Below are 24,220 nucleotides of genomic sequence, written 5' to 3'. Positions count from 1 at the left end.
TAAAATATTTGGTTGTAATATTATGAAGTATGCTTTGTACACATTAAGCATACAAGATCCTTATATTGTTCTTTTTGTTTAGTGTTTAGAGTAGTTTGTGTGAATCATAGATGACCACAGCAGACTCTGAGTTGTTATTTTCTTTTGGCATTCCTTGATAGAAAACAGTGCCTTTCCTCTGTTCTATACTAGAAGCAAGAAGTGCCTCTCATAGCATTATGGAAACAACTCAAATACGACTACATCAATTATTCATCTTTTTTTTTGTTTTTTGAGACAGAGTCCCACTCCATCAACCAGGCCGGAGTGCAGTGGCGCAATCTAGGCTCACTTCAATCTTTGCCTCCTGGGCTCAAGCGATTCTCGTGCCTCAGCCTCCCAAGTAACTGAGTTTACAGGCGCCCATCACCATTCTCGGCTAATTTTTTAACTTTTACTTGAGATGGGGTTTCACCGTGTTGTCCAGGCTAATCTCAAACACCTGACCTCAAGTGATTCCCCCTGCCTTGGCCTCCCAAAGTGCTGGAATTACAGGCGCGAACTACTGCGCCTGGCAGTCATTCATCATTTAACAGCATAAAGTGGCCACTTGCCTTAATAAACTATTATAGTACCAAAATTTTGGCCTGAGGAATTTATAAATATAAATAGAACAAAACAAAAATAATATTCCCCTTGAAACATATTCTAAAACCAGGGGCTAAAAATTAGAATTGTTAGATTTTATTGTCCTGTTTCTTTGGGATGAAATGAAGTTTTTTAAAAAACATAAGTTTTATTTAAACCAAAGGCTTTGGGATTCGAGAAGAATAAAGGAAGTGTACTTCAATTCTACATCTCAAGAATCTATTTCTTCCCAAATTTAATACAGGCAAATTTAGTCTATATTTATTGGGCACGTTAGGTTTTTGTGTCAGGTGTTGCTGAGTAGCGGGATACCATTCTTGGCCCATAAAGACCTTATAAATCTATTAATACAATTAAATTGTGGAGAAAATTTAGAAAATTGCAAAGGTAGAATGAGGTTGCAAATTAGAGGGTCATATTCTGGAGATAAGTGGAAGCTATGGCAGATTTTTAGCATGAATGCTTTCTGGTCAAGACACTTTTAGAAAAATTAGCTTGTTTCCAAGAGTAGGTTAGACTGGGGAGAGAAGGAATTCAAATTACAAAATAATAGTGTGAAAAGTGTTGTGGGAGATCATCCCGTCCATCCCCTCATTCATGATACCCTGAGGTGCTGTATTAAGGTCATCATTGCTCTTTGTCACCCGAGCAGTCCGGGAAGGCTGCCTGTTCAGTCTTAGACTGTGTCCTCACAGTCTTAAACCATGTCCCCACTTTATGATAGAAACACACAGGCAAGTGTTGTAAAAGTTACATATTGTCAGTTAAACAAGAAATTGGATAAGTCCCCATACTATTCTTCCTCTTTTAAAGAGAGAACTTGGGCCGGGTGCTGTGGCTCACACCTGTAATCCCAGCACTTTGGGAGGCTGAGTCGGGCTGGTGACGAGATCAAGAGATCAAGTCCATCCTGGCCAACATGGTGAAACCCTGTCTCTACTAAAAATACAAAAATTAGATGGACATGGTGGCACACGCCTGTAGTCCCAGCTACTCGGGAGACTGAGGCAGGAGAATTGCTTGAACTCAGAGGCCAAGGTTGCAGTGGGCTGAGATCACGCCACAGCACTCCAGCCTGGCGACATAGTGAGACTCCATCCCCCCCGCAAAAAAAAAGAAAAAAGAGAGAGAGATAACTTGAAACAGGCTCTTCCAGCCTCTGTATTCCTATTAATAACATGCAGTGCACTTCTTGGAGCTAGGGGCTAGGGGCTTCCTGAAGGTGTTGGTGTCTCTGGTAACTTACACTGCAGGGCAGGTCTCTGGAGGGAACTTTAAACAGGTTAAGCCTCAAATGCAGGCAGAGATTTCCAATTAGGAAAGTTAGGTGAATGTGGCTTTATCATCTCTTTTACTGGTTTACGGGTATGTTCTTCTCCTGTTTTCTTTTCCACCATTCAACATTATCTGTTCTCTGTCTCTTTAACCTTCTGGCTTTAAATGAACAGTCGCTTCGTCTGTAGATTAACAGGATCAACAAACAAAGCACAGCAGTGCCTGGACAAAGCAAAAACTGCCTGTTAGATGAGTTGAGCAAAACCATTTCCTTTGCCCAACTTTCTCTCTAAAATACATAACTGAACATGGGATTCCCAGACAAGAATTGTGTCTCAACCTTTCTTTTTCCATTCTACAGTTGTATGAAATTAAAATTAAATAAAAAGCAAACAACAGAGGTGGTCTTTTTAATCTTACCAAGTTGGAAGGTATACTATATACATTATCCTGTGGTAGAAGGTCTGGTACATTCTTGACCATTGTTACTTTACTATGGGCACCCTTCACCCTTGTAGGCTGAAAACTGACAAATCATAGGCACATATACATTGTGGTTTTGGAATTTGAAAGATCTCAAATTCATATTGAGTGAGACAGTTTTTGAATAGAGGGATCAGGCTGTCTATATGTGAGTATGGATATATTTTATGCATTTCTGGTCTGTATAAATGTAAGGATTGCTTTACTGACCGTAGGATTTCTTCTAGGGCTAAAAAAGTTGAAGCCAGTTTGAATATTTTAAAATAAGAAAATTAGCTCTGCATTGAAAGAGAGAGAATAGCAGAATCTAGGCTATGTGTACACATCTGCTCGTGTTTTCACATTTGTCTCCTGTCCTATTTATTTTGATTTCTCTCTCATCTCTTCCCCCATCCCACCCCCAATTTGTTTTTCATTCAACACTTTGAGATTAGAATAGCTTATCTATCAAACAAGGTTCTTTGACAGGATTTTCCAACTCTGAGTATGAAAGTGTGGATATAACAATGTATTTATATAGAATGTCAGAAGCAGAGTTTGGCCAGATTATTGGGAAATATTCTAACACCCTGCAGCATTTTACCACCTTTGCTTTTACATAAGGCCATCATTTGGAAACAGAACGCTGATACCTCCCATTACTTCAGTAGCATTTCATCAGCTGCACGCTGCCTCTCAGCGCCTCATTAAGTTGCAAGCAGAGAACGTTTTCGTTTTCCAGTTCTCTTTCTCAATTAAATTCGAGATTCTATTTTCAGTATTCCTCATTATTAAAAGAATTTTTGTTGAGAATAGTTTAAGATGTGATATTTCTTTGTATTCCAGGAAAATTTAAAGAATGTCATTGAAATCCAGAAACAGAAGTATATATGGTCTAGGACATGCTTTGTCTTGGTTTATATGCCTAAGTCCGAGTAGTTTAAACTTTATAATTAATATATTCTTTGAATGCTTAGAAATGGCATCGATTTTAGTTGTTCTAGTTTTATCTTAAATAAATTGGAGTAATTACTAACTCAGAGGATTATGATGTGCTGTGCTACACATAAAACATTTGCAACGATGTCTGGTACTTAGGAAACCCTCAGTTATGACATTTTTCTTACTTTCTTCTTGGATACGTTCTTTGAAAAAGGGACTGGTATGGAAAAGCTTTGAGAAGATGAAAATATACAAGATAGGCTGTCTCTGAAGCATTTTGCTGTAGAGCATTTGATTCTCTGTTTCATGTATATATTCATATATGCCAGCTGCAGTCATGCAGACACAATTTGGATCTTGGGTTTTTTTTTTTCCTTTTTCACATGCAGTTATAAATTTAGGAAACTGGCTGTTTCCTCTAGACTAAATGTATTTATTTAAATTTTTAGTGCTTTAAATGCAAAATTCCAAGCTTATGTACAAGTAGAAAGAATAGTAAAATGAACCCTCCCATCTACCTGTCATTGAATTGCAATAATGATCAAATCTAGTCACTCTTGTTCCTGAGTCAGTCTGGAATGCAGGTTTTTTTTTCTTAACTATTCAGGTTCTCCAGCAACCCTGGCAAAACACATGCGGGTTTCAGCTCATCTTTTTCAGTGACCTGTAAATTAAGATGTGCTAAAGCATCACATGTTACTCATTGACGTTTTGTTAATATATTTAAAACATTTTATTAGTACCACATAATTGTTAGTGTTTTCAAAAAGAAATACCTTTGAGAATTTGGCTAAAGGTGAGTTTTAAAAATTGAATGACTAAATAGAAAAGCAGGCAAACTGTTTTCAGAATTAGTAGCAATTTCCAATTCCATTTACTCTGTTCATTAACTTTGTTTTCAGCCTTTTGTTAGCCATGTTTGATTTTGTGTTTTTGAAATACCTTTGGTCATAATTCGGCCTTTTAGCATTAATCACCTGTCTTAGGTGGCGTGTTTACAAAAGGGACTTTTAGGTTCTCCATTTGCCCTTAATGTTGGAAATAGAGACCAAGTTTCTGTAGGACTCTGACAACATATGGCTTTACAAAGTTTTTTTTAAATACATATATTTCTCTTCTTGGCTTTCTTAAATATCATCAGTGTCTTTTCTTGCTTTACGTATTTAGCAACTTAAATGTCATCTTGTCTGAGATCAATATATTTCCAACTTGGAGAGATAGTGAGAAGAGAGACTTCAGATTTTTAAAATGTGCAACAAAACATTCTGATGGTGACCAGGTTTTAAGGTATTTCTTCAGTAGGCAAAACTACTTAGGCTACCAATGATAAGCTTTTAATATTAATAATAATTATTATATATAAAAATATTAATATAAGATCTAAGATTGTTTCTATTCTCCCTCTTTCCTGGTTGTTAGGATTTGGAATTTCTTATGCACTCTTTTTTTTTTTTTTTTGAGACGGAGTCTGGCTCTGTCACCCAGGCTGGAGCGCAGTGGTGCGATCTCAGCTCACTGCAAGCTCCGCCTCCAGGGTTCACGCCATTCTCCTGCCTCAGCCTCCCGAGTAGGTGAGACTACAGGCGCCCGCCACCATGCCGGGCTAATTTTTTGTATTTTTTAGTAGAGACGGGGTTTCACCATGTTAGCCAGGATGGTCTCGATTTCCTGACCTCGTGATCCACCCACTTGGCCTCCCAAAGTGCTGGGATTACAGGCATGAGCCACCGCGCCCGGCCTATGCACTCTTAAAATTATTTCGTGTACTGATACATTCACTTTCAATGATAAAACATGGCTGTATGACCAGGTAGGTAGGCTGCTTTTCAGATTCCTGTACTAACTGAATGGGCCCCATTAGCCCAAGTGAGAGCTTAACTTGTCACTCTTCCTAAATGTCTTCCTCAGCTGAGTGCTTATTTACAGTAATCTACTACTTCTTATAGCAGATGCTATGATTTGTGTAAGCTGTCATATCTACTTGGAAGAACAATATTGAAAGGCATTGAGATACTTATTTTCCTCAAAAGCCCATAATCCAACAACTATTTAGAATATCTTATTTAAGAGATAGGTTTATAATACCCAAAGGGAACTTAATATATACTGAAAGTCCCTGATTGAATGGATTCTGACCTTAACCAGAAATATTAATTACATGCTTATCAGACACGTACTGTGGTATCCCAGGGTTGGCCACTGTTGAGGGAACACCAGATGAATCATATTATCCCTGCCTTCAAGGATTATATGTTGTAATAGGACAGACAGCCCATCAGCAGAATAGGAGGTAGAAAGTGGTCAGGGATCAGATAAAGTGATCAAGGAAAGTGGAGGATGCAGTGGTAGGATAGAATGGTCTGCACACAGAGATTGAGGGGATCATGTGGTGGGAATTAGTGAACTAGCATGCAAGCCGGGCCTTTTTCTTGGCTTTGGTTCAATTGGAAGGAGCATAAAGCTACTAAAGTAGCTTATGTTTAGAAATAGGGCTTATTGAAGGGGACAAGGCATCTCCTAGAATCCAAATACACATCCCAAGGCTCACAAGAGTTAGAGGGCACAGGCAGGCCCTGTCAGATCCGGTCTCTGCCAGATCCAGTCTTGTCTGTTTCTCATCTTCCCTTATCTCTCTGGGTATTTCTGTTTTCCTTTCCTGGACTAACTGCTTCTTCCAGATGCCTAGTTTGAGTCCACCCATGATTTTTTGGGGGGTTTTCTTTGTTTTTTTGTTACGTTTTGTTTTTGTTTTTGTTTTGAGGCAGGGTCTCGCTCTGTTGCCCAGACTGGAGTGCAGTGACGGGATCATGGTTCACTGCAGCCTCGACCTCCTCACTCAAGCTGTCCTCCCAACTCAGCCTCCCGAGTAGCTGGGACTATAGGTGCAAGCCACCATGCACCCATGGGTGTTGACATGCCACCTGTGGCTCAGACTTATCCTCACCTCCAGTCAAGTTTCTTCCTTATCTAGCGACAGCCTTTGTGTGTTCATGAAAGCCCTTGAGGGAGAGAATGCTACGTACAGTTTGGTTTTCTTGGGCTCTAATAACCTATAGGGATGGCGCTGCAGCGTTGAAATACAGTCACTAATGAGTCCTCCTTCAGAGAGCTGAGGGTAGGAGAACCACATAAAAGGAGTTGGGGGTCAGCAGCCTCCTGATAGTCTGAAAGCCAAAGATGATAGATGTGGGGCTCCACGGGGAGGCTATAGCATGCCACGTTGTGTTTTCTGCCCTTGAGGAAAGCTTCTTTTCACCAGGCAGGCAGTACAGATACGTACTTAATAGCGATGTGAGGCACACTGATAAATACCAGAAACCATTCCCTAAGAGGGGTTAGCATTATTTCACTGTGTGCAGAGGAGGTTTGTCCACGTGGGGGGATCCTAATGGGCTTAGGCATTTGAAGTGTAGTCTAACGGATCTTAGGTAAGAGTGTGTTTGGAACACAGTGTATGTATTTATACAGCAAATGCTCTGTGTGGCTATAATTTAGGAAAATTTGTAGGAATTGAGGACAGCTTATTTTTCTACTAGCTGACAGAGGCCTGGGTTTGCTTCTGCTTTAAGTATAAGTATCTCAAGTCCTTTTTTAAAAAGGAAAATCAAGAAAATAGTCGGAATTGGGTTTCACCTAAGAAGCATTTATAAAAGAAGGGGAGTATGAGAGTTAGGATTTGCTAATGTTTGCTGTATTAGCAAATTACTTGCACTGCTTGACATATTAGCAATACATGTATGTTTTGGAAAACACATGCAAATTAAACAGCTTAGGCCGGGCGTGGTGCTCAAGCCTGTAATCCCAGCACTTTGGGATGCCGAGGCGGGCGGATCACGAGGTCAGGAGATCAAGACCATCCTGGCTAACATGGTGAAACCCCGTCTCTACTAAAAATACAAAAAATTAGCCAGGCGTGTTGGCGGGCGCCTGTAGTCCCAGCTACTCGGGAGGCTGAGGCAGGAGAATGGCGTGAACCCGGGAGGTGGAGTTTGCAGTGAGCCAAGATCGCACCACTGCACTCCAGCCTGGGCGACAGAGCGAGACTCCGTCTCAAAAAAAAAAAAAAAAAAAAAAACAGCTTAAGGAACTTCTATCTTTATTTCCTATGTAAGATTTGAGATGCTGCAAAGAAAATACTAAAACATTGAACCGATACTTAAAATTCTAATAGTCTTCCCATATCTGCAGAGGATACCTTCCAAGATCCTCAGTGAATTCCCAAAAGCTTAGATAGTACCAAACCAAATATATACTATGTTTGTTTCCTATGTGTACATACCTGTGATAAAGTTGAATTCACAAATGAGGCACAGTAAGTGATTCACAACAACTAATAATAAAATAGAGTCATTATGACACTCTGCTACCATCACTGTTCTTTCGCTTTGGGGCCGTTATTAAGTCAAGTAAGAGTTACTTGAACACAAGTGCAATGATCAAGTGATCGATGGGCAGGTAGCATGTGCAGCATGGAGATGCTGGACAAAGGGATGATTCACTTTCTGGACTGTGTGGGTTTGAGATTTCATCACACTACTCATAATGGTGCGCAATTTAAAACTTATTGTTGGCTGGGCATGGTGGCTCATGCCTGTAATCCTGGTACTTTGGGAGGCCAAGACAGGAGGATCTCTTGAGGCCAGGAGTTTGAGACCAGCCTGGGCAACATAGGATGACCCTGTCTCTTTCTTAAAATTAAATATAGGCCGGGCACGGTGGCTCACGCCTGTAATCTGAACATTTTGGGAGGCCAAGGCGGGTGGATCACGAGGTCAGGAGATCGGGACCATCCTGGCCAACATGGTGAAACCCCGTCTTTACTAAAAATACAAAAAGTAGCCGGGTGTGATGGCAGGCGCCTGTAGTCCCAGCTACTCAGGAGGCTGAGGCAGGAGAATCGCTTGAACCTGGGAGATGGAGGTTACAGTGAGTCGAGATTGCACCACTGCACTCCAACCTGGGCGACAGAGCGAGACTCCATCTCAAAAAATAATAACAACAATAGATTAACTAAATAGAAAAATAAAACTCATTTATTTTTAGAGCTTTCCATTTGATATTTTTGGACTGAAACTATGGAAAGCAAAACCACAGATAAGGGAGGACTACTATAATTATGATAAAAATCAGGAACTTAATCTAGCCACGAGGACATTTGTGTTTCTGATTATTTAAATTTTTATTCTTGTCTAAAATGTTGAACTATATTTGTATTTATGTCTTTAAATATAAATGAACTATATTTGTATCTTTATAAGTGAGCTATATATTTATATTTTTATATAAACATAAATATTTTTATATAAATATTTTTATATTTTATATAAACAAATATTTATATATTTTTATATAAATATAAATATTTTTATATTTATATAAATATTTTTATATTTATATAAATATTTTATATAAATATAAATATATTTATATTTATATAAATATTTATATAAATATAAATATATTTATATTTATATAAATATTTTTATATTTATATAAATATTTTTATATAAATATAAATATATTTATATTTATATAAATGTTTTTATATTTATATAAATATTTTTATATAAATATAAATATATTTATATTTATATAAATGTTTTTATATTTTTATATAAATATTTTTATATTTTTATATAAACATTTTAATATTTTTATATTTTTATATAAACATTTTTATATTTTTATATAAACATAAATATTTATATATTTATATAAACATAAATATTTATATATTTATATAAACATAAATATTTATATATTTTTATATAAATATTTTTATATTTTTATATAAATATTTTTATATGAATATAAATATTTTTATATTTATATATAAATATTATATAAATATTAATATTTTTATATTTATATATAAATATTATATAAATATAAATATTTTTATATCTATGTAAACATAAAAAGGCTTTTTTTCCTCTCTGGGTGTTTACTGGGATTATTTAATAAAAACTTAGGGATGATATTGGGAATTTTTGTTGGCATTTTAAATTTTAACATGTTTGTTTCTTTTTTTGTTTTGTTTCGTTGTTTGCATTCTGAGCTGGGAGTTGGTTGTGCATGTGGCAGTCGCTTTACCTAAAGGGTCTTGCTCTGCTTCAGAAGAATTTTTGTTACCTTGATTGCTAATGTTCTCCCCCTTAAATAAACCTCCTGATGTTAGAACAGCAAAACTGCATTATCTTTGGAAAATCTTAATCCCTTATCTCTGAATAAAGGTAACTGAATCAGGTTGAACTTACTGCTTCCATTTTAATAGGGCAGTAGGAAAACTACACATGGGCTTTATCTGGTTCAATTTTTTTTTTTTTTTTTTTTTTTTTTTTTTTTTTGATACCGAATCTCGCTCTGTCACCAGGCTGGAGTGCAGTGGTGTGATCTCAGCTCACTGCAACATCCGTCTCCTGGGTTCAAGCGATTCTCCTGCCTCAGCCTCCCGAGTAGCTGGGATTTAACAGGTGCGTGCCATGACGCCCAGCTAACTTTTGTATTTTTAGTAGAGGCAGGGTTTCACTATGTTAGCCAGGATGGTCTTGATCTCTTGACCTCGTGATCCACCCGCCTCGGCCTCCCTAAGTGCTGGAATTACAGGTGTGTGCCACTGCGTCCGGCCTGGTTCAAATTTTATAATCTCCACATCCATCTGCATATTAACAGTTGTCATTGTCGGTGTTATAGAGAGACAAGGTGAAGCACAGAAAATAACACACATGTCCTAGATTTCCTGGTGGGAACTGGAAGTAAATTCTGTGTTTGGCTGATCGCTGTATAAAGTTCTAGTACTAGTCTTTAGGGAAAAGCCCCATCTTCATGGATTTTAATTTGTCAATTTGCATTTCTACCTACTCGGAAATAGTCAACCTAATCAGTTACTGCCTTGTTGCGCCAACTATTACCATAGGAATCTGAAGATGGTATGCAACCACCATGAAAAACAGATCCTTTTCTCCTGGTAATCAGTTTGTACCCTACAAACAATTCGTTGGTTTAAAATTGTATAGAGGGAACCATGATGTGAATGTGGCTGCTACTGGGTTTATAGAAAACCGATGACTCCTGAGGAAATTCTCGGCAGCGTTGTCTTTCAGTGAAGTGGCAGCTAGAACCCTTTAGAAAAATGCAGTAACTCACACTTTACTGCACATAAAGTCATGTCCCTCAGGGTGGACTCTCAAGTGTCATACAGTTTATGACTCATGAGTGCTGCAGCTTTGTGATCTAATAAACAAGTAAAGACGGTGGGAGAATTATATTCCCGTACAAAAAGCCACTTCACCTTTCATTATATAGGAAAAAAGCCATGGGAATATTAAATTTTTAGTGGCATTTTTAAGTTGAGCATTTTCTGTGATCTAAAGTGCCTGCATTGAGATATTAAGATACTTAAGAACAAAGTAAAATAAAGAGAAATATTAAGAGCTGGATCCCTTTGGAGCTAGGTTACTGTGGCAGTGGTTTCAAGAATAACTCTCAACACCCACCCCAGGATTCTGATTTAGAGATTTTTTTGTGTGTTCTCATAGCATATACCTCTACCACTGAATTTATCCCCTGCTGCTACACTGATTGGTACCTTATTTTTAAATATTTGTTTTTAAAATAGACGGTTTTTTTAGAGCAGTTTTAGGTTCACAGAAAAGTTGAGAGGAAGGTACAGAGGTTTCCCATATACTTGCTACCTGCACACATGCTTAGCATCTCCTATTATAAACATCCTCCACAGAACGGTACATTTGTTACAGTCGATGAACCGACATTGATACATCATTAGCACCCAAAGTCCATAGTTTCCCTGAGGGTTCACTCCTGGTGGTATACATTTTTTGGGTTTGGAGAAATGTATAATGACGTATGTCCATCGCTGTAGTGATGTGCAGTGAGTAGTTTCACTGCCCTAAAAATCCTCTGTGCTCTATCTGTTCATCCTCCCCCTGCCCTCAACTACCCAAACCCCTGGCAACCACTGATCTTTTTAGTCTCCATAGTTTTGCCTTTTCCAGAATGTCGTATAGTGGGAAGAATGTCACATAGTATGGAGCCTATTCAGATGGGCTTCTTTCACTTAGCAATATTAGTTAAGTTCCTCCATGTCTTTTCATGGGTTCATAGCCCATTTCCTTTTAGTGCTGAATAACATTCCATTGTCTAGGTGTGTACCCCATAGTGTTATTTATCCATTCACAGTACCTTATTTTTTAACTGATTTTTTGGGGTCTGGGACTAAGGTGAGGTAAACAAGGCACTCAGGAATTGAGATTAAGAATTTTTAATGTAATATTTTTAAAAATCAAAATTACTACCAAAAAACTCCACAATGAACAAAATATCAACTTTTTAGACAAAGATTGAGTCACGCTCCATTGACATATAAAGCCCATGCATAGTTTTCCTACCGCCGTAACTGTTAAAATGGAAGTGGTAGATTCAACCTGATTCGGTTACTTTTATTCAGAGATAAGGGATTATTAATTTAGATTTGCCAAGCCCTCTGAATGTCATGGACAATCATAAGCGAAATTCCGTGTATCGTCTAACTCCCCATGGACGTTATCTTGCTCAGAAACCTTGTTCTCCCTCCAAAGAAGGCGCTGCTTCTCCTGTAGCCTTCTCAGGTCGAAGTTTTTTTCTCAAAATCCTCACAGCGTTGCCCCTAGAGGTGGGAATGTCCTCTTTTGCTCTTCATTTTTGTTTCCAAACCACTCTTCCTTTCTCTTCCCTAAAAGCCTCCCCGACCTCAGCTTGAAGTGCGTGCTTTCAGACAAATCACTTTGCTCCTCCACCTGTCGGTCGTCCCCACACCTCTTTCTGCCTCATCGATGTGCACCATTCAGACTTTGAAGATTTTAGCTCCTGCCTTGCTGTCATCCGGTGTAGCCGCTCATTTGCTGATCCTTAAGTGATCCTAATATTGATCTCAGTGATCCTTCCAGTATTCCAGTTTGTCAGTTCATGATTCTTATCCCTCCAGTGACCTTGTTTTCATCATTCTCCATCACCCATTGCTTACAATAGTCATATTATACTCCTTGCAATGACCAATCACTGCAACTCCTCCAAGATTTTAATTTCAATTATCTGACTCTGCAAGTACTACTTATTACCACCTCACTTTCTCCAGTCCTGTACGCCATACATTCTTTAGCCCCTGGAGTGTGATCAGTGGACTCAAACTCCACTGGTCCTACCACCTTTTACCTGTGTCTTATTCCCCTCATGTTCTCACTTTTGCCACTTGAGATTGCATGGCCCAGCATTCTAATCATTCCCTTGCTTATACCGTCACTTCTCTATTCATTGTTATTTATCTGGCAAAACAGCCACCCTGTTGAAATGCAAGGTTTATGCAAGGGAATGCACATTTTTGAAATAGATTTTTATGTTTATGTTTTTCTTTCAAATCTCTACTCATTAATAAATAGAAGTGGTTTGATAGTTCACAAATGTGATTTAATTGATCGAGTTTCACCTTTCGTTCTAAGTGCTCAGTTAAACTCTATGATTTATTCACAACAGTAATCAAAGCAAGGGTTTGTACTTAGTTATAGGAGCAAAGAGAATTCATGAGTTTATTTTTATCTAAATGACACCCTTGATAACTTTTCGATAAATTATTTTCATGTAAATTACTTGGAATAAGAACAGGATTTTTATATAGAAAGTTTTCTATGTGTCATATCCTGTAAAATGTTTGTCCGATTAGTGAGATATAGGGGGAGGTTGAATTTTACTAAACATAATATCCCCAGCCATATCTACTGTAACATTTGTTTAGGACATTACAGACTATTATCCTACACCAATTTATTTCACATCAAAAGTCACCCCATGCTTGTAAGAACCCTCCTTTCCCCCTCTTGTTTCTATTTTAGCTCCCCTGGAAAAATAATATTTTAAGTCTAAATGAGTGCGATAAATTAAAAGTTGCATTGCTTAATATTTTGAATAGAGTGGCTAGATGCTTGTCATTTGCATCTTTTTCTTTCTACTGAATTTCTTTAGCTTGGTCAGAGGTAGAGTAGGCTTGACTGTTAGGGGATAGCAGTACAGGTTGAGTAACCCAAATTTAAAAATCCAGAGTCTGAAATGCTCAAAAACCCAAAACTATTTGCGTGTCAACATGATGCTCAAAGGAAACGCTCATTGGAGTATTTTGGATTTTGGACTTTTTGGATTTCAGACGCTCAACCAGTAAGTATATAATGCAGATGTTCCAAAATCGGAAAAAGTCAGAGACCTTGAAAGCACTTCTGGTCCCAAGCATTTTGGATAAGGGACACTCCACCTGTACCTTACAGTGGAGGCTCGTTAGATGCTTGTACATGCCAGCCCCTGCCTCAAGTAACAATTGATTCTTTTTGTGTGCTTCCCCAGGTCTACCCTGAACTGCAGATCACCAATGTGGTAGAAGCCAACCAACCAGTGACCATCCAGAACTGGTGCAAGCGGGGCCGCAAGCAGTGCAAGACCCATCCCCACTTTGTGATTCCCTACCGCTGCTTAGGTGAGCCAGCCGGCCGTGAAGCTGGTGTTGACCGGGGGCCTGGTCTTGAGGGAGGAAAAAGAGGATGCTCCTGTTAGGTCCCATACACAGACTTGTTCTTCAACACATTGCCACTCTGTGTCATACTGTGTTTTGGACTCTTGCAGTTACATTCTGTGCACTGACACTACAGGAGCAGTATTTTTGAGTTCCCTGCCTCAGAATGAATTTACCCAGGGTGTTTATTGAAATTACAAATTCCTGGGCCAGTCCCAGGACTCCGGAATGAAAAATGCCTATAGTAGCGGATCCGGGAATTCTTATTTTACTGTATCCCATAGATGATTCTCATGAACTGGGGCCTTGTGTGTTTCTTCACATAGACTTTCTAGAAGAAAGAATCTAATGTGAAGCTGCAGCATTTTGTTAATTTCTTAAAAAAAAAAAAAAAAAAAAAAAAGGCTTTTCTACAATAACTACTCGTCTTATTTGGTGATAGTAGAGGAATTGGAATTGGGAAGGCTTTTTTTCTGCTTACATCAAACTGGAGGAAACAGTCTGATCATTAATGTTTAATGTTTGTTTTGTCACAAACCTCAAATTTACCTCAACCTTTTATTTTAAAAAATTGAGTAGTTTTATGTGGTATTGTGCTCTTTTCCTCTGGAAACTGTCATACTCCATATTTAATCTAACTTGGTTATTAGTCTGTTCCTAGTTGTTGTTTTTATGTGACCAGTCATTGCAGAAATCAAGTTCTTTGCTCTGGTATCTTACATCTAGATGTTTTCCACAAGTGTATTAAATCAGTAGGCAGGTTGTAAATAAGGATATAGAGATTGTCTGTGGAGATTGTGGACAAATATTGATGTACGTTCTGATGACTTCTTATAAAGGTTAAAAGGAATATTTCAAAGAAAATCCAACAGCAAACTTAGAAAGTAAGGATAATTACTGAAGATTCTGGAGATCTATGTAATATATGGTCAAAAATGAATGTCCTAAGAGCATACTGATTGCTGTTCATTCATGTGCATAATTTGAGACACCTTCATGTGCATAAAATGAAAACACTGGGCATTAGAAAGAAGATTTCACCTGGTGAATTTACTTACAATGTAATTTACTCACAATGAAACTGACGAAGAGAGTGTAGAAAACTAGATTCTTAAACATTTGATAATTCAAGAGTTTCCTTTTTCCTCCTTATTCTTTGTACCTATATGCTTTATAAGGCCTCTTAACTCTTTTCTGGTTGATCAAAAAGTACAGTTTAATTAGATGAAAATAAGCAGCACTTAAATACTAGATACAGAACTCCTACTCAAAAAAATATAGAAGTCATCTGTCTCCAGGAACTGTGTATTTTATACTCACTTAGTTATTACACCAAGAAATAACACACAGAGATTGAACAATTCAGTGCAAGTTAGGAAGCAGATCATGAGTCTGTTAATTTGATGGGCCAGGCTTCGTTAATGATTTGTTTCTTTTAGTTCTTACTTACCTGTTCTATGAAGTATTCCAAATATATTTTCATTAGAATGTAAGCTCACTGAGAACAGGTAGGGCTTTGGATAGGCATTATTGCTCCTGGTATGACACTCAAAACTGCAGTCATGTTTCAGAAGTGAGCTTATCATTTTACATAGATCTTTCTGCTTCATATTCTATTCAGAATGATTTGTATTAAAGTTGATGGAAAGATGAAATTCACATTAAGATTGTTATTTACCACCTAGTGCCAATTGTTGTAGCAAATATCCTTTGAACCCCAGGTCTATTTTATCCTATCTGTCGATCACTTCCTTTGCCCCTGCTCTTCAAGCCTCCTCATCTCTGAAAAGCTCTCCTTCCACTGGGCATGGTGGCTCAAGCCTGTAATCCCAGCACTGTAGGAGGCCGAGGTGGGAAGATTGCGTGAGCCCAGCAGGTAGAGACCAGCCTGGGCATTCTCTTAAAAAAACAAAAACAAACAAACAAAAAAACCTCCAAGTGAACGAACAGTACAACAAGTAATAAAAGATATAAAAGATGTTCTCAGATCACAATATCAAGTCAGAAGATTTTATGATAATATTATAATTACATGGAGACTGTCCAAATATTTGTATTTGTTGTGGTACACTGCATTATGTACCATTTAGGGAAACAACAGCCTAAGTAATGTGGTTTTAAATAATTAATCTCATCTACCAAACACCTGTTTGATAGTAAAGTTAATGACCTGTCCTCACCTTATGTTTTTAACCATTATGGAAAGAGAACCACTTGAAAATATATCATTCCACTGACAAATAATTACAGAGCTGTGATGCACAGGCTGGAGACTGGCAAGGAGAAATGGAGAGAAGCCCATAAAATAATTCTCTCTGGGAAGGAGTTTAGTCCTGCCAAGGCTTTGCCATCAGCCATTATCACATTTCTCTTTCATCCTCTGAACAGATTCTGGGCTCCTTTGATGTGGAGGTACATAATTCAAGAAGATGGGTCACTTGCGACATGTTAAGCAAATTTCTCAGTTCTGGTTTAGTGTCTGATGTGAAATAAGCATGTTGACACTAACTATTCTTGACTACTATGGGACTAGATAATCATTCGCAATTTCCTGTAGGTACTTGGCCTATTTGAATCATTTTACCATATTTTCTCATTTTATGAATCACTGGTCCTTTTCCATTGGACCTGAAATTAGACCCTAATATGACAAGTAGAGCATATGTTGTCTCTTACTTTGTTATTAACCTTAGATTAGAATTAAGGAATATAGGCGCTGCTTTTTTCTTAGGTAGTGGCAAATTTTTCAAAGGTCTCAAACCCAGAGTATTATACAGAGTTTATAAAATAACCTGGCAGAGTATGCAGAGCATGTCTTGTCTTTCAGGAAAAGGAATTGAAAAACATAGATTTTTCAATAGGTGTAACATAGGTAACATAGGGACATAGGTGTAACTCACGTACATTTTACTTGCACCTAATAGACAGGCAGTGTTAGTTCTTAGTCTCTCTTCACAGGGAGGTTGGATCTCTTGCTATAACTCACAGCAAATAAACGGGAGAGTCAGCACTGCAGTCAGCACTGCAGTCCAAGATCTCTTGATTATTGGTCCAGTGTTTTTTACAGTATACACAAAAATTTGTTTTAAAACAAATATTCACTGTGAATTAGAGACAATAAATAACACTAAAAAGGAAACTCACAGCTATCGTTGTGTTGACAAAGGAGACAACCATGACCCAGTATAGGATAAATCTCCATGTGATATGTTTTCTACTTTCTAGTAGTGGTAGGTAACATTCTTACATATTATTCCTGCTTAACAAAGAATTACTGTTCAGCATTAACATAAGTATGCTCTAAAATCTCTTGACTGTATCCAAATACATGTTTTAGACAAGAGTTTTTTTTTTTTTTTTTACTGACCTAGCAAACAAAATAAGATTGTCTTGAACAATTAAGCGTGTTAAAATTCAAAACAAAACTTGAAGAGAGAAAAATGCTTGTTATGTGTGGCATGCAACCTTCCTAACCTGTTTATCAGATGAAGGATCCAGTGTGGCACTGGATTATTTTTCTGTAATATTTTGCCTTGGACATATGTGCTGTACATTTCTTGTCTGCATGGGGAAAGTATGTCAGGTTGCTGTTGCCACTTTCTTCCCATGGAGTGGATAATTTCCCTTGAGAATAAGTTGGCTTTCTCATCTCAGCCTTTGCTTTTGGTAGTACCTCTGGACCCAGAGGGTAAGATTCATCTTAATCGTATGAACATTTTATTAATTATCTCATGTGTGGTTCAAGCACATCATTACTATTACTCAAGGAGAATATTTTCTTTGCAAAGCTTTCAATCCTTTCCATTTGAATGACTGCTCTTCATGGTGTAATAGATCCACTGTTGAAATTGGCACTTTTCTGTACTTGTCTCTGACCAGCAAAAGCAAGGAACATTGCGTAAAATAAATTACTGTTGAATTGTTGGGGCAAAGTCAGGTTAATACCTTAATCCAAAAAAAGGAATTACAAGTTAAAGAATTTTACCTTAAATGTCATTCTATTTCATTTTGTAATTAAGACTTTCCTAATGTGTAAGTAGTAATGACCAGAAATCTTGTCAGATATGGTCAAATGAGAAAGGTATTCAATTCATATTAATTTTGAATTGTATTGTTTTAATACAATTTTAGGAAAAGCATGCCTTGTTTTCTGGGTTTCTTGGCTGCCTTTGTATCAATTATCTACAGCTATCTTCTTTAGCATGGAAAGGATGTATTTGAATACTATGACATATTATACCAGGGTCATTCTTTGAATTTATGTAAACAACAATTCTCTTGAGACACATCAATACAACACAATAGTCAGAAATGTCACATGAGCATTCACTGAACTTTAAAGATGGAGATGAGAATGGAAAAACATTTTTATTATAGGCTTTAAGGATCTTGTAAATCCCCGTATGTAATCCAGTGTGCTAGAGAATTGGTGCCCATGGCGCCTCCTGTCCCCACTGACCTGCGCTGTGTAAATCCTGCTAATTTTGAAGTCATGGGAGATGCATGTGTGGGACCTATACATGCACTGTGATGAGAACGATGACATCATCATTCTCATTATTTAATGAGCCTGGCTGCTGCACACAAGAAGGATGCAAATTCGTGAATGTTCTTGATTGTTTACATCATGGTCTCATAAGGAATGACCAGAATTGCTGGGCATTTCTTCATCAGGAAAGCCTAATCAGCCATCCTTGGAGAGACATCAGACTCCTTTATATGTGGCCTTCCCATGGGACCTTTGAATGGTCCACATTAATCATGCTTCAGAACCAGTATATGCAGTCTGATTCTCAACTAAGTAAAAGAAAACATGTCCGGAAAAGAAATCTTATCAGTGTTTATCTCCAAACAGTGGGATCACAGGTGATTTTGATTTTATTTAAGCAGTTTTCTATGAATTTGTATAATAAATGAGTAGCTTTTATAATCAGCGAAAGATAGACTGTGAAATCAGTACATATAATTTTGTATTTGTATGTAGTACCATTGAAGGATAATAGAAAAAAGTCAAAAGACTTGAAAGTCGACACAGAATGATCATTAATTTGTTTTATCTCTTGGTAGTTATACTTTATGAGCCGTATACATACAGTATGGGAAAATACACTTTAGTTTTAAAAACACTATGCTGCCAAAATACAAGAAAATAACGTTTGTTCATACGATCTTCAACAAAATTTAAGCAGCATTAATCATCACTAATTCTTCAGGAAGATTCTTGATCTTCCTTAATTTTTTTTCCTCCAAAATTGCATATGGCAGCCACATTTGTTTCAGGCCAGAAGGAAGAATGGGAAGAGCTTACATTTATCTCATAGATTCCTTCTGGGTGAGGAAGACTTAGAAAGTGAAGCCCTCTTGCATTTGATTAAGCAGGAACACCTATAAAAATGATGTCCTTCAGCCGGGCGCAGTGGCTCACGCCTGTAATCCCAGCACTGTGGGAGGCTGAGATGGGTGGATTGCAAGGTCAGGAGATTGAGACTATCCTGGCTAACACGGTGAAACCCCGTCTCTACTAAAAATACAAAAAAATTAGCCGGGCGTGGTGGAGGGCACCTGTAATCCCAGTTACTCGGGAGGCTGAGGCAGGAGAATGGCGTGAACCCGGGAGGCAGAGCTTGCAGTGAGCCGAGATTGCGCCACTGCCCTCCAGCCTGGGGGACAGAGCCAGACTCAGTCTCAAAAAAAAAAAAAAAAAAAAAAAATGGTGTCCTTCTAGGTAGGTCATCCTCCATGGCTCACTGCCGCACTTCCTTGGCCCTGTCCCAAGTTCCATAATTGCCTCAATTGCACTGGCTCCTGCTTGATTTGCTTTCTAAAACTCAGGACAGGGGATGAGTTGAGGAGACTGACTTTTTTAAGAATCGCACTTTGAAAAGAAGGAAGAGTAGTGGTGTTTCTTGGCTCCATTTCCAATTTTGTTTCTTTTCATTTTAATTAGTGTACCTGGTATTGTGTCCTCTTTCTGGGACTTTTAACAACTCATGTTTTGATTGATAAGAGCTCTAATAGCATGGGTGATTTATACTTCATTACATTTTCAGTTTTGTCTTCTTTACTGGAGTTGTATTCAGGTGTCATTAAGTAACAGGAGAAATTAAAAAGAAACGATAACTTTTGAAAAACTGCTGTTATGCCTTATGAGTTGGCTTTGCTGATATTTTCTTGAAGCACAGAATTTATCTATCTCTAGGTCCTAGATGATAGGTGAGAAAAAGAAATCCAGCTTATTTGGCATGATATTGTCCCAAGGCTTGTTAGTAATTGCTTGGAAAAATGAATAGCAAGGCTAATGGACATCTCATTTGTAGTACATGCTAAGAATTGCAAATCTGTGCTCAAAAGAAATTTCTCTGATTACAAAAGTAACATATATTCAACGTACAAAGTTGAGAAAATACAACCAGTAGCTAAAAATAATCAAAACCATTTGGCTTCCTTGCAGTCTACATTTTTTTCATGTATGTTTTGCTTTTGTTTTTAGTGTTATATAATCGTTTCCTGTTTTGTGACTTGCTTTTTACACCTAACATTTTTAGAATACTCTATCTGTGAAATTAAATATTCTTGGAGAGCATAATTTTTAATGTAGCATCACACCAGACACTAATGTGTTTACTCTTTTTTTATGGTCATTTAGCTGGTTTTCTTTATCTTGTGGTGGTGTAATAGTTATTATAAATGATGCTGTGATAAACATCCTGGTAGATAAATTTGTGTTTAGTTGATTTTTATATAACAGTTATTGGCGGATTGCCTTGCAAATCTTATAGTTGGTGTAATAAAATATATGTGCCACATAATTGTTTATGAAAATATGGAGGAGAATTTTAATACTGATTTATGATCCTGAGTTTAACATAAGCATAGATACCCCTAAATTTAGCTATGATTTTTTTATTGATAGAGTAGAAGTGCCTGTAATTTCTAGTTAAAACCATTTAAAATAATTACTATTTAAATCTATTTAAACAATTTTAAATATTTTCCAAATTTCCACCTTGGGAAGCAGTTAATTGAATATTCTCAGAGAAATAAGTCCTACAGAATTGACCAATAAAAGGTCAAACTTATGTATTCATTGTGTACGTTTTATTGATCACCCACAGTGTGTGAGCCCCTAGAGGTGGGTGAAATGTGGGCCTTCCTCTTACAGAGTTGATAGTGGGCCTGAAGGGGGATGGGATTTCAGCTCAGGAATTTAGGGAAGACTTGACAGGAAGTAGCATTGTCAGCCAAGATTTCAAGGATAAGATTTCAAGGCAAGAAAGGAGATGTATTTTAGGTATTCAGACAGAGGGTCAACAAAGTCTTTAGGGTAGGAACTGAAAGGATATGTGTAGAAGAACATGGTTCACTTTTCAGAAAGAAGAGGTAATTGGTCATGATAAGAGTAGTAGTTTTTAAAAATCATCACTATTTTCATTCATTTATAATGAATACTATTATGTTATCATTTTAAAGTTTATATCCAAATAGTTGTTTTTAAGATGGTAACGAATGTATATTGCTTTTATTTATACACATAGTACTTTTTGCTTTTTGGTAACTAAGTTTATAATTTTTGAGGGCAGGAAATATTTTTATTTTTCACTTACAAAGAAACTATATTTTAATAAGAGTTTTTTTGACAGCATTGCTTTATGCCAAAGGAAAATAAAGCAACATTTAAGATATCAAAGAAAGCAAATGCAAAACAAGGATTATTTATTTATTTATTTTATTCATTTTTGAGATGGAGTTTCACTCTTGTTGCCCAGGCTGGAGTGCAATGACGTGATCTCGGCTCACTGCAACCTCCACCTCCTGGGTTCAAGCGATTCTCCTGCCTCAGCCTCCTGAGTAGCTGGGATTACAGGCGAGCGCCACCACGCCCAGCTAATTTTATGTTTTTAGTAGAGAAGGGGTTTCTCCATGTTGGTCAGGCTGGTCTCGAACTCCTGACCTCAGGTGATCCACCCACCTCAGCCTCCCAAAGTCCTGGGATTACAGACATGAGCCACCATGCCCAGCCAAAACAAGGATTTTATATTTAATCAAACTGACATGCAGATATGATCACATGAAATAAATATCAACGTACAATAACTCAGGGCATATTTTAACATTATTTTCCTGTAGAATCTGCTAGAGAACAAGTTTCAGATACCCAAAATACCTAGAGAAAAACTAATATAAGGATGGATAATGAGCATTAAGTAGAAACATAAAAACTAAGACTCAATGATGGTAAAAAGTATGGTAATATAGTATTCCACAGCTATATGCTGTGACAATAAAGAGATTCTGTAACTGTCAGGCCTCTGAGCCCAAGCTAAGCCATCCCCTGTGACCTGCACGTATATACGCCCAGATGGCCCAAAGCAAGTGAAGAATCACAAAAGAAGTGAAAATGGCCTGTTCCTGCCTTAACTGATGACATTCCACCACAAAAGAAGTGAAAATGGCCGGTCCTTGCCTTAAGTGATGACATTATCTTGTGAAATTCCTTCTCCTGGCTCATCCTGGCTCAAAAAGCTCCCCCACTGAGCACCTTGTGACCCCCCACCTCTGCCCGCCAGAGAACAACCCCCTTTGACTGTAATTTTCCTCTACCTACCCAAATCTTACAAAATGGCCCCACCCCTATCTCCCTTCACTGACTCTTTTCCGGACTCAGCCGGCCTGCACCCAGGTGACATAAACAGCCTTGTTGCTCACACAAAGCCTGTTTGGTGGTCTCTTCACACGGACGCAAGTGACAGTAACTTTAATGGGGAAGAATGAGAAGAAGATGTGCATAAAGAAACAACTGTTTTTATATTAATGGTGGTAGTATTAGTGTGTAATTCTGAGCCTGGTTCATAAGTAATGTGGCGTAACATTAAGTGAATAGTTGTATGATATTTTAATTCAATCACCCCATGTATTTGAGAATCCGAATTTTTGATGTGGAAAAAGAAGATTCACATATAACATAGAATCTATTAAAAAGATACCCTGTAGTCATGAGTTTGACTTTTAGGTATCATTTCTCAGTATAACATATCGTTGTAGATTTCAGATAACATTTTTCCCCATAAATACTGTCCACTGCAGGCCTAAAAATAATGAAAAGGCCTAAAAGACCAACTCAGTAGTGGTGAACACCAGTACTGCACCTAGATTATGGTCTTTAGGAACTATTTTCCAGTAAAAGATATCAGTAATCTTTGGAAAGCAGGAATTTTTTTTTCTTTTTTTTTTTTTTTTGAGATAGAGTCTTGCTCTGTCGCCCAGGCTGGAGTACAGTGGTGCGATCTTGGCTCACTGCAACCTCTGCCTCCTGAGTTCAAGCCATTCTCTGCCTCAGCCTACCAAGTAGCTAGGATTACAGGTGCCCACGACCACTACCGGCTAATTTTTTTTTTTTGTATTTTTAGTAGACACGGAATTTCACCACCTTGGCCAGTCTGGTCTTGAACTCCTGACCTCGTGATCCACCCGCCTCGGCCTCCCAAAGTACTGGGATTACAGGCATGAGCCACCACAACCTGGCGGAAAGCAGGAAATTTTTTTTTTTTTTTTTTTTTGAGATGGAGTCTCACTCTGTCGCCCAGGCTAGAGTGCAGTGGCGCAATCTCGGCTCACTGCAAGCTCCGCCTCCCGGGTTCACGCCATTCTCCTGCCTCAGCCTCTCCGAGTAGCTGGGACTACAGGCGCCCGCCACCACGCCCGGCTAATTTTTTGTATTTTTAGTAGAGACGGGGTTTCACCGTGGTCTCGATCTCCTGACCTTGTGATCCGCCCGCCTCGGCCTCCCAAAGTGCAAGGATTACAAGCGTGAGCCACCGCACCCAGCCGGAAATTTTTTAAAAGCTATTTTTATTCAGTCATGTAAAAAAAATGAGCAGAAAGAAACAAAAAACTTAAAAAAAAAAAACTTAAAAAATGAGCAGAATCTTAGGAATCACCTGCGACTTTGGTTATTCATGCTTAGCCATTTCTGTAGGAAATTCCAGCACTATTTGAGTTAGACCACTAATTATATGTGTGTTGTAGCTTTCTCCAAGAGATAATGGAATTCAGAAATCAAAACTTTGAGATTATTAAGTGTTACAAGCGAATTATAACCCCTGTCATTTGCTTTCAAATGGACAGCTAAACATATTTTGTGTTAATTTCTTATGGATACTGCTTTGTTTTGTTTATTGAGACGGAATTTCGCTCCTGTCACCTAGGCTGAAGTGCAATGGCGAGATCTCAGCTCACTGCAACCTCTGCCTCCCGGGTTCAAGTGATTCTCCTGCCTCAGCCTCCCGAGTAGCTGGGATTACAGGCGTGCACCAGCATGCCTAGCAGATTTTTGTATTTTTAATAGAGACAGGGTTTCACCAT

General features: G+C 37.9%; 1 protein-coding gene across 3 annotated transcripts in view; it reads left to right on the top strand.

The window, feature by feature from the left end:
* The window catches only part of APP (amyloid beta precursor protein), a 287,620-nt gene that overhangs the window by 68,960 nt on the left and 194,440 nt on the right, over nt 1–24,220 (top strand). For all 3 annotated transcript variants that reach the window (XM_030806169.1, XM_030806168.1, XM_030806167.1), the window contains exon 3: nt 13,693–13,822. In XM_030806169.1, the coding sequence (XP_030662029.1) occupies nt 13,693–13,822 (130 nt within the window). The remainder of the gene's footprint in view (nt 1–13,692; nt 13,823–24,220) is intronic.

This window comes from Nomascus leucogenys, chromosome 25 (genome assembly GCF_006542625.1).
Source record: "Nomascus leucogenys isolate Asia chromosome 25, Asia_NLE_v1, whole genome shotgun sequence".
NCBI classification, from domain to species: Eukaryota; Metazoa; Chordata; class Mammalia; order Primates; family Hylobatidae; genus Nomascus; species Nomascus leucogenys.
This window is presented reverse-complemented; position numbering and strand designations above follow the sequence as displayed.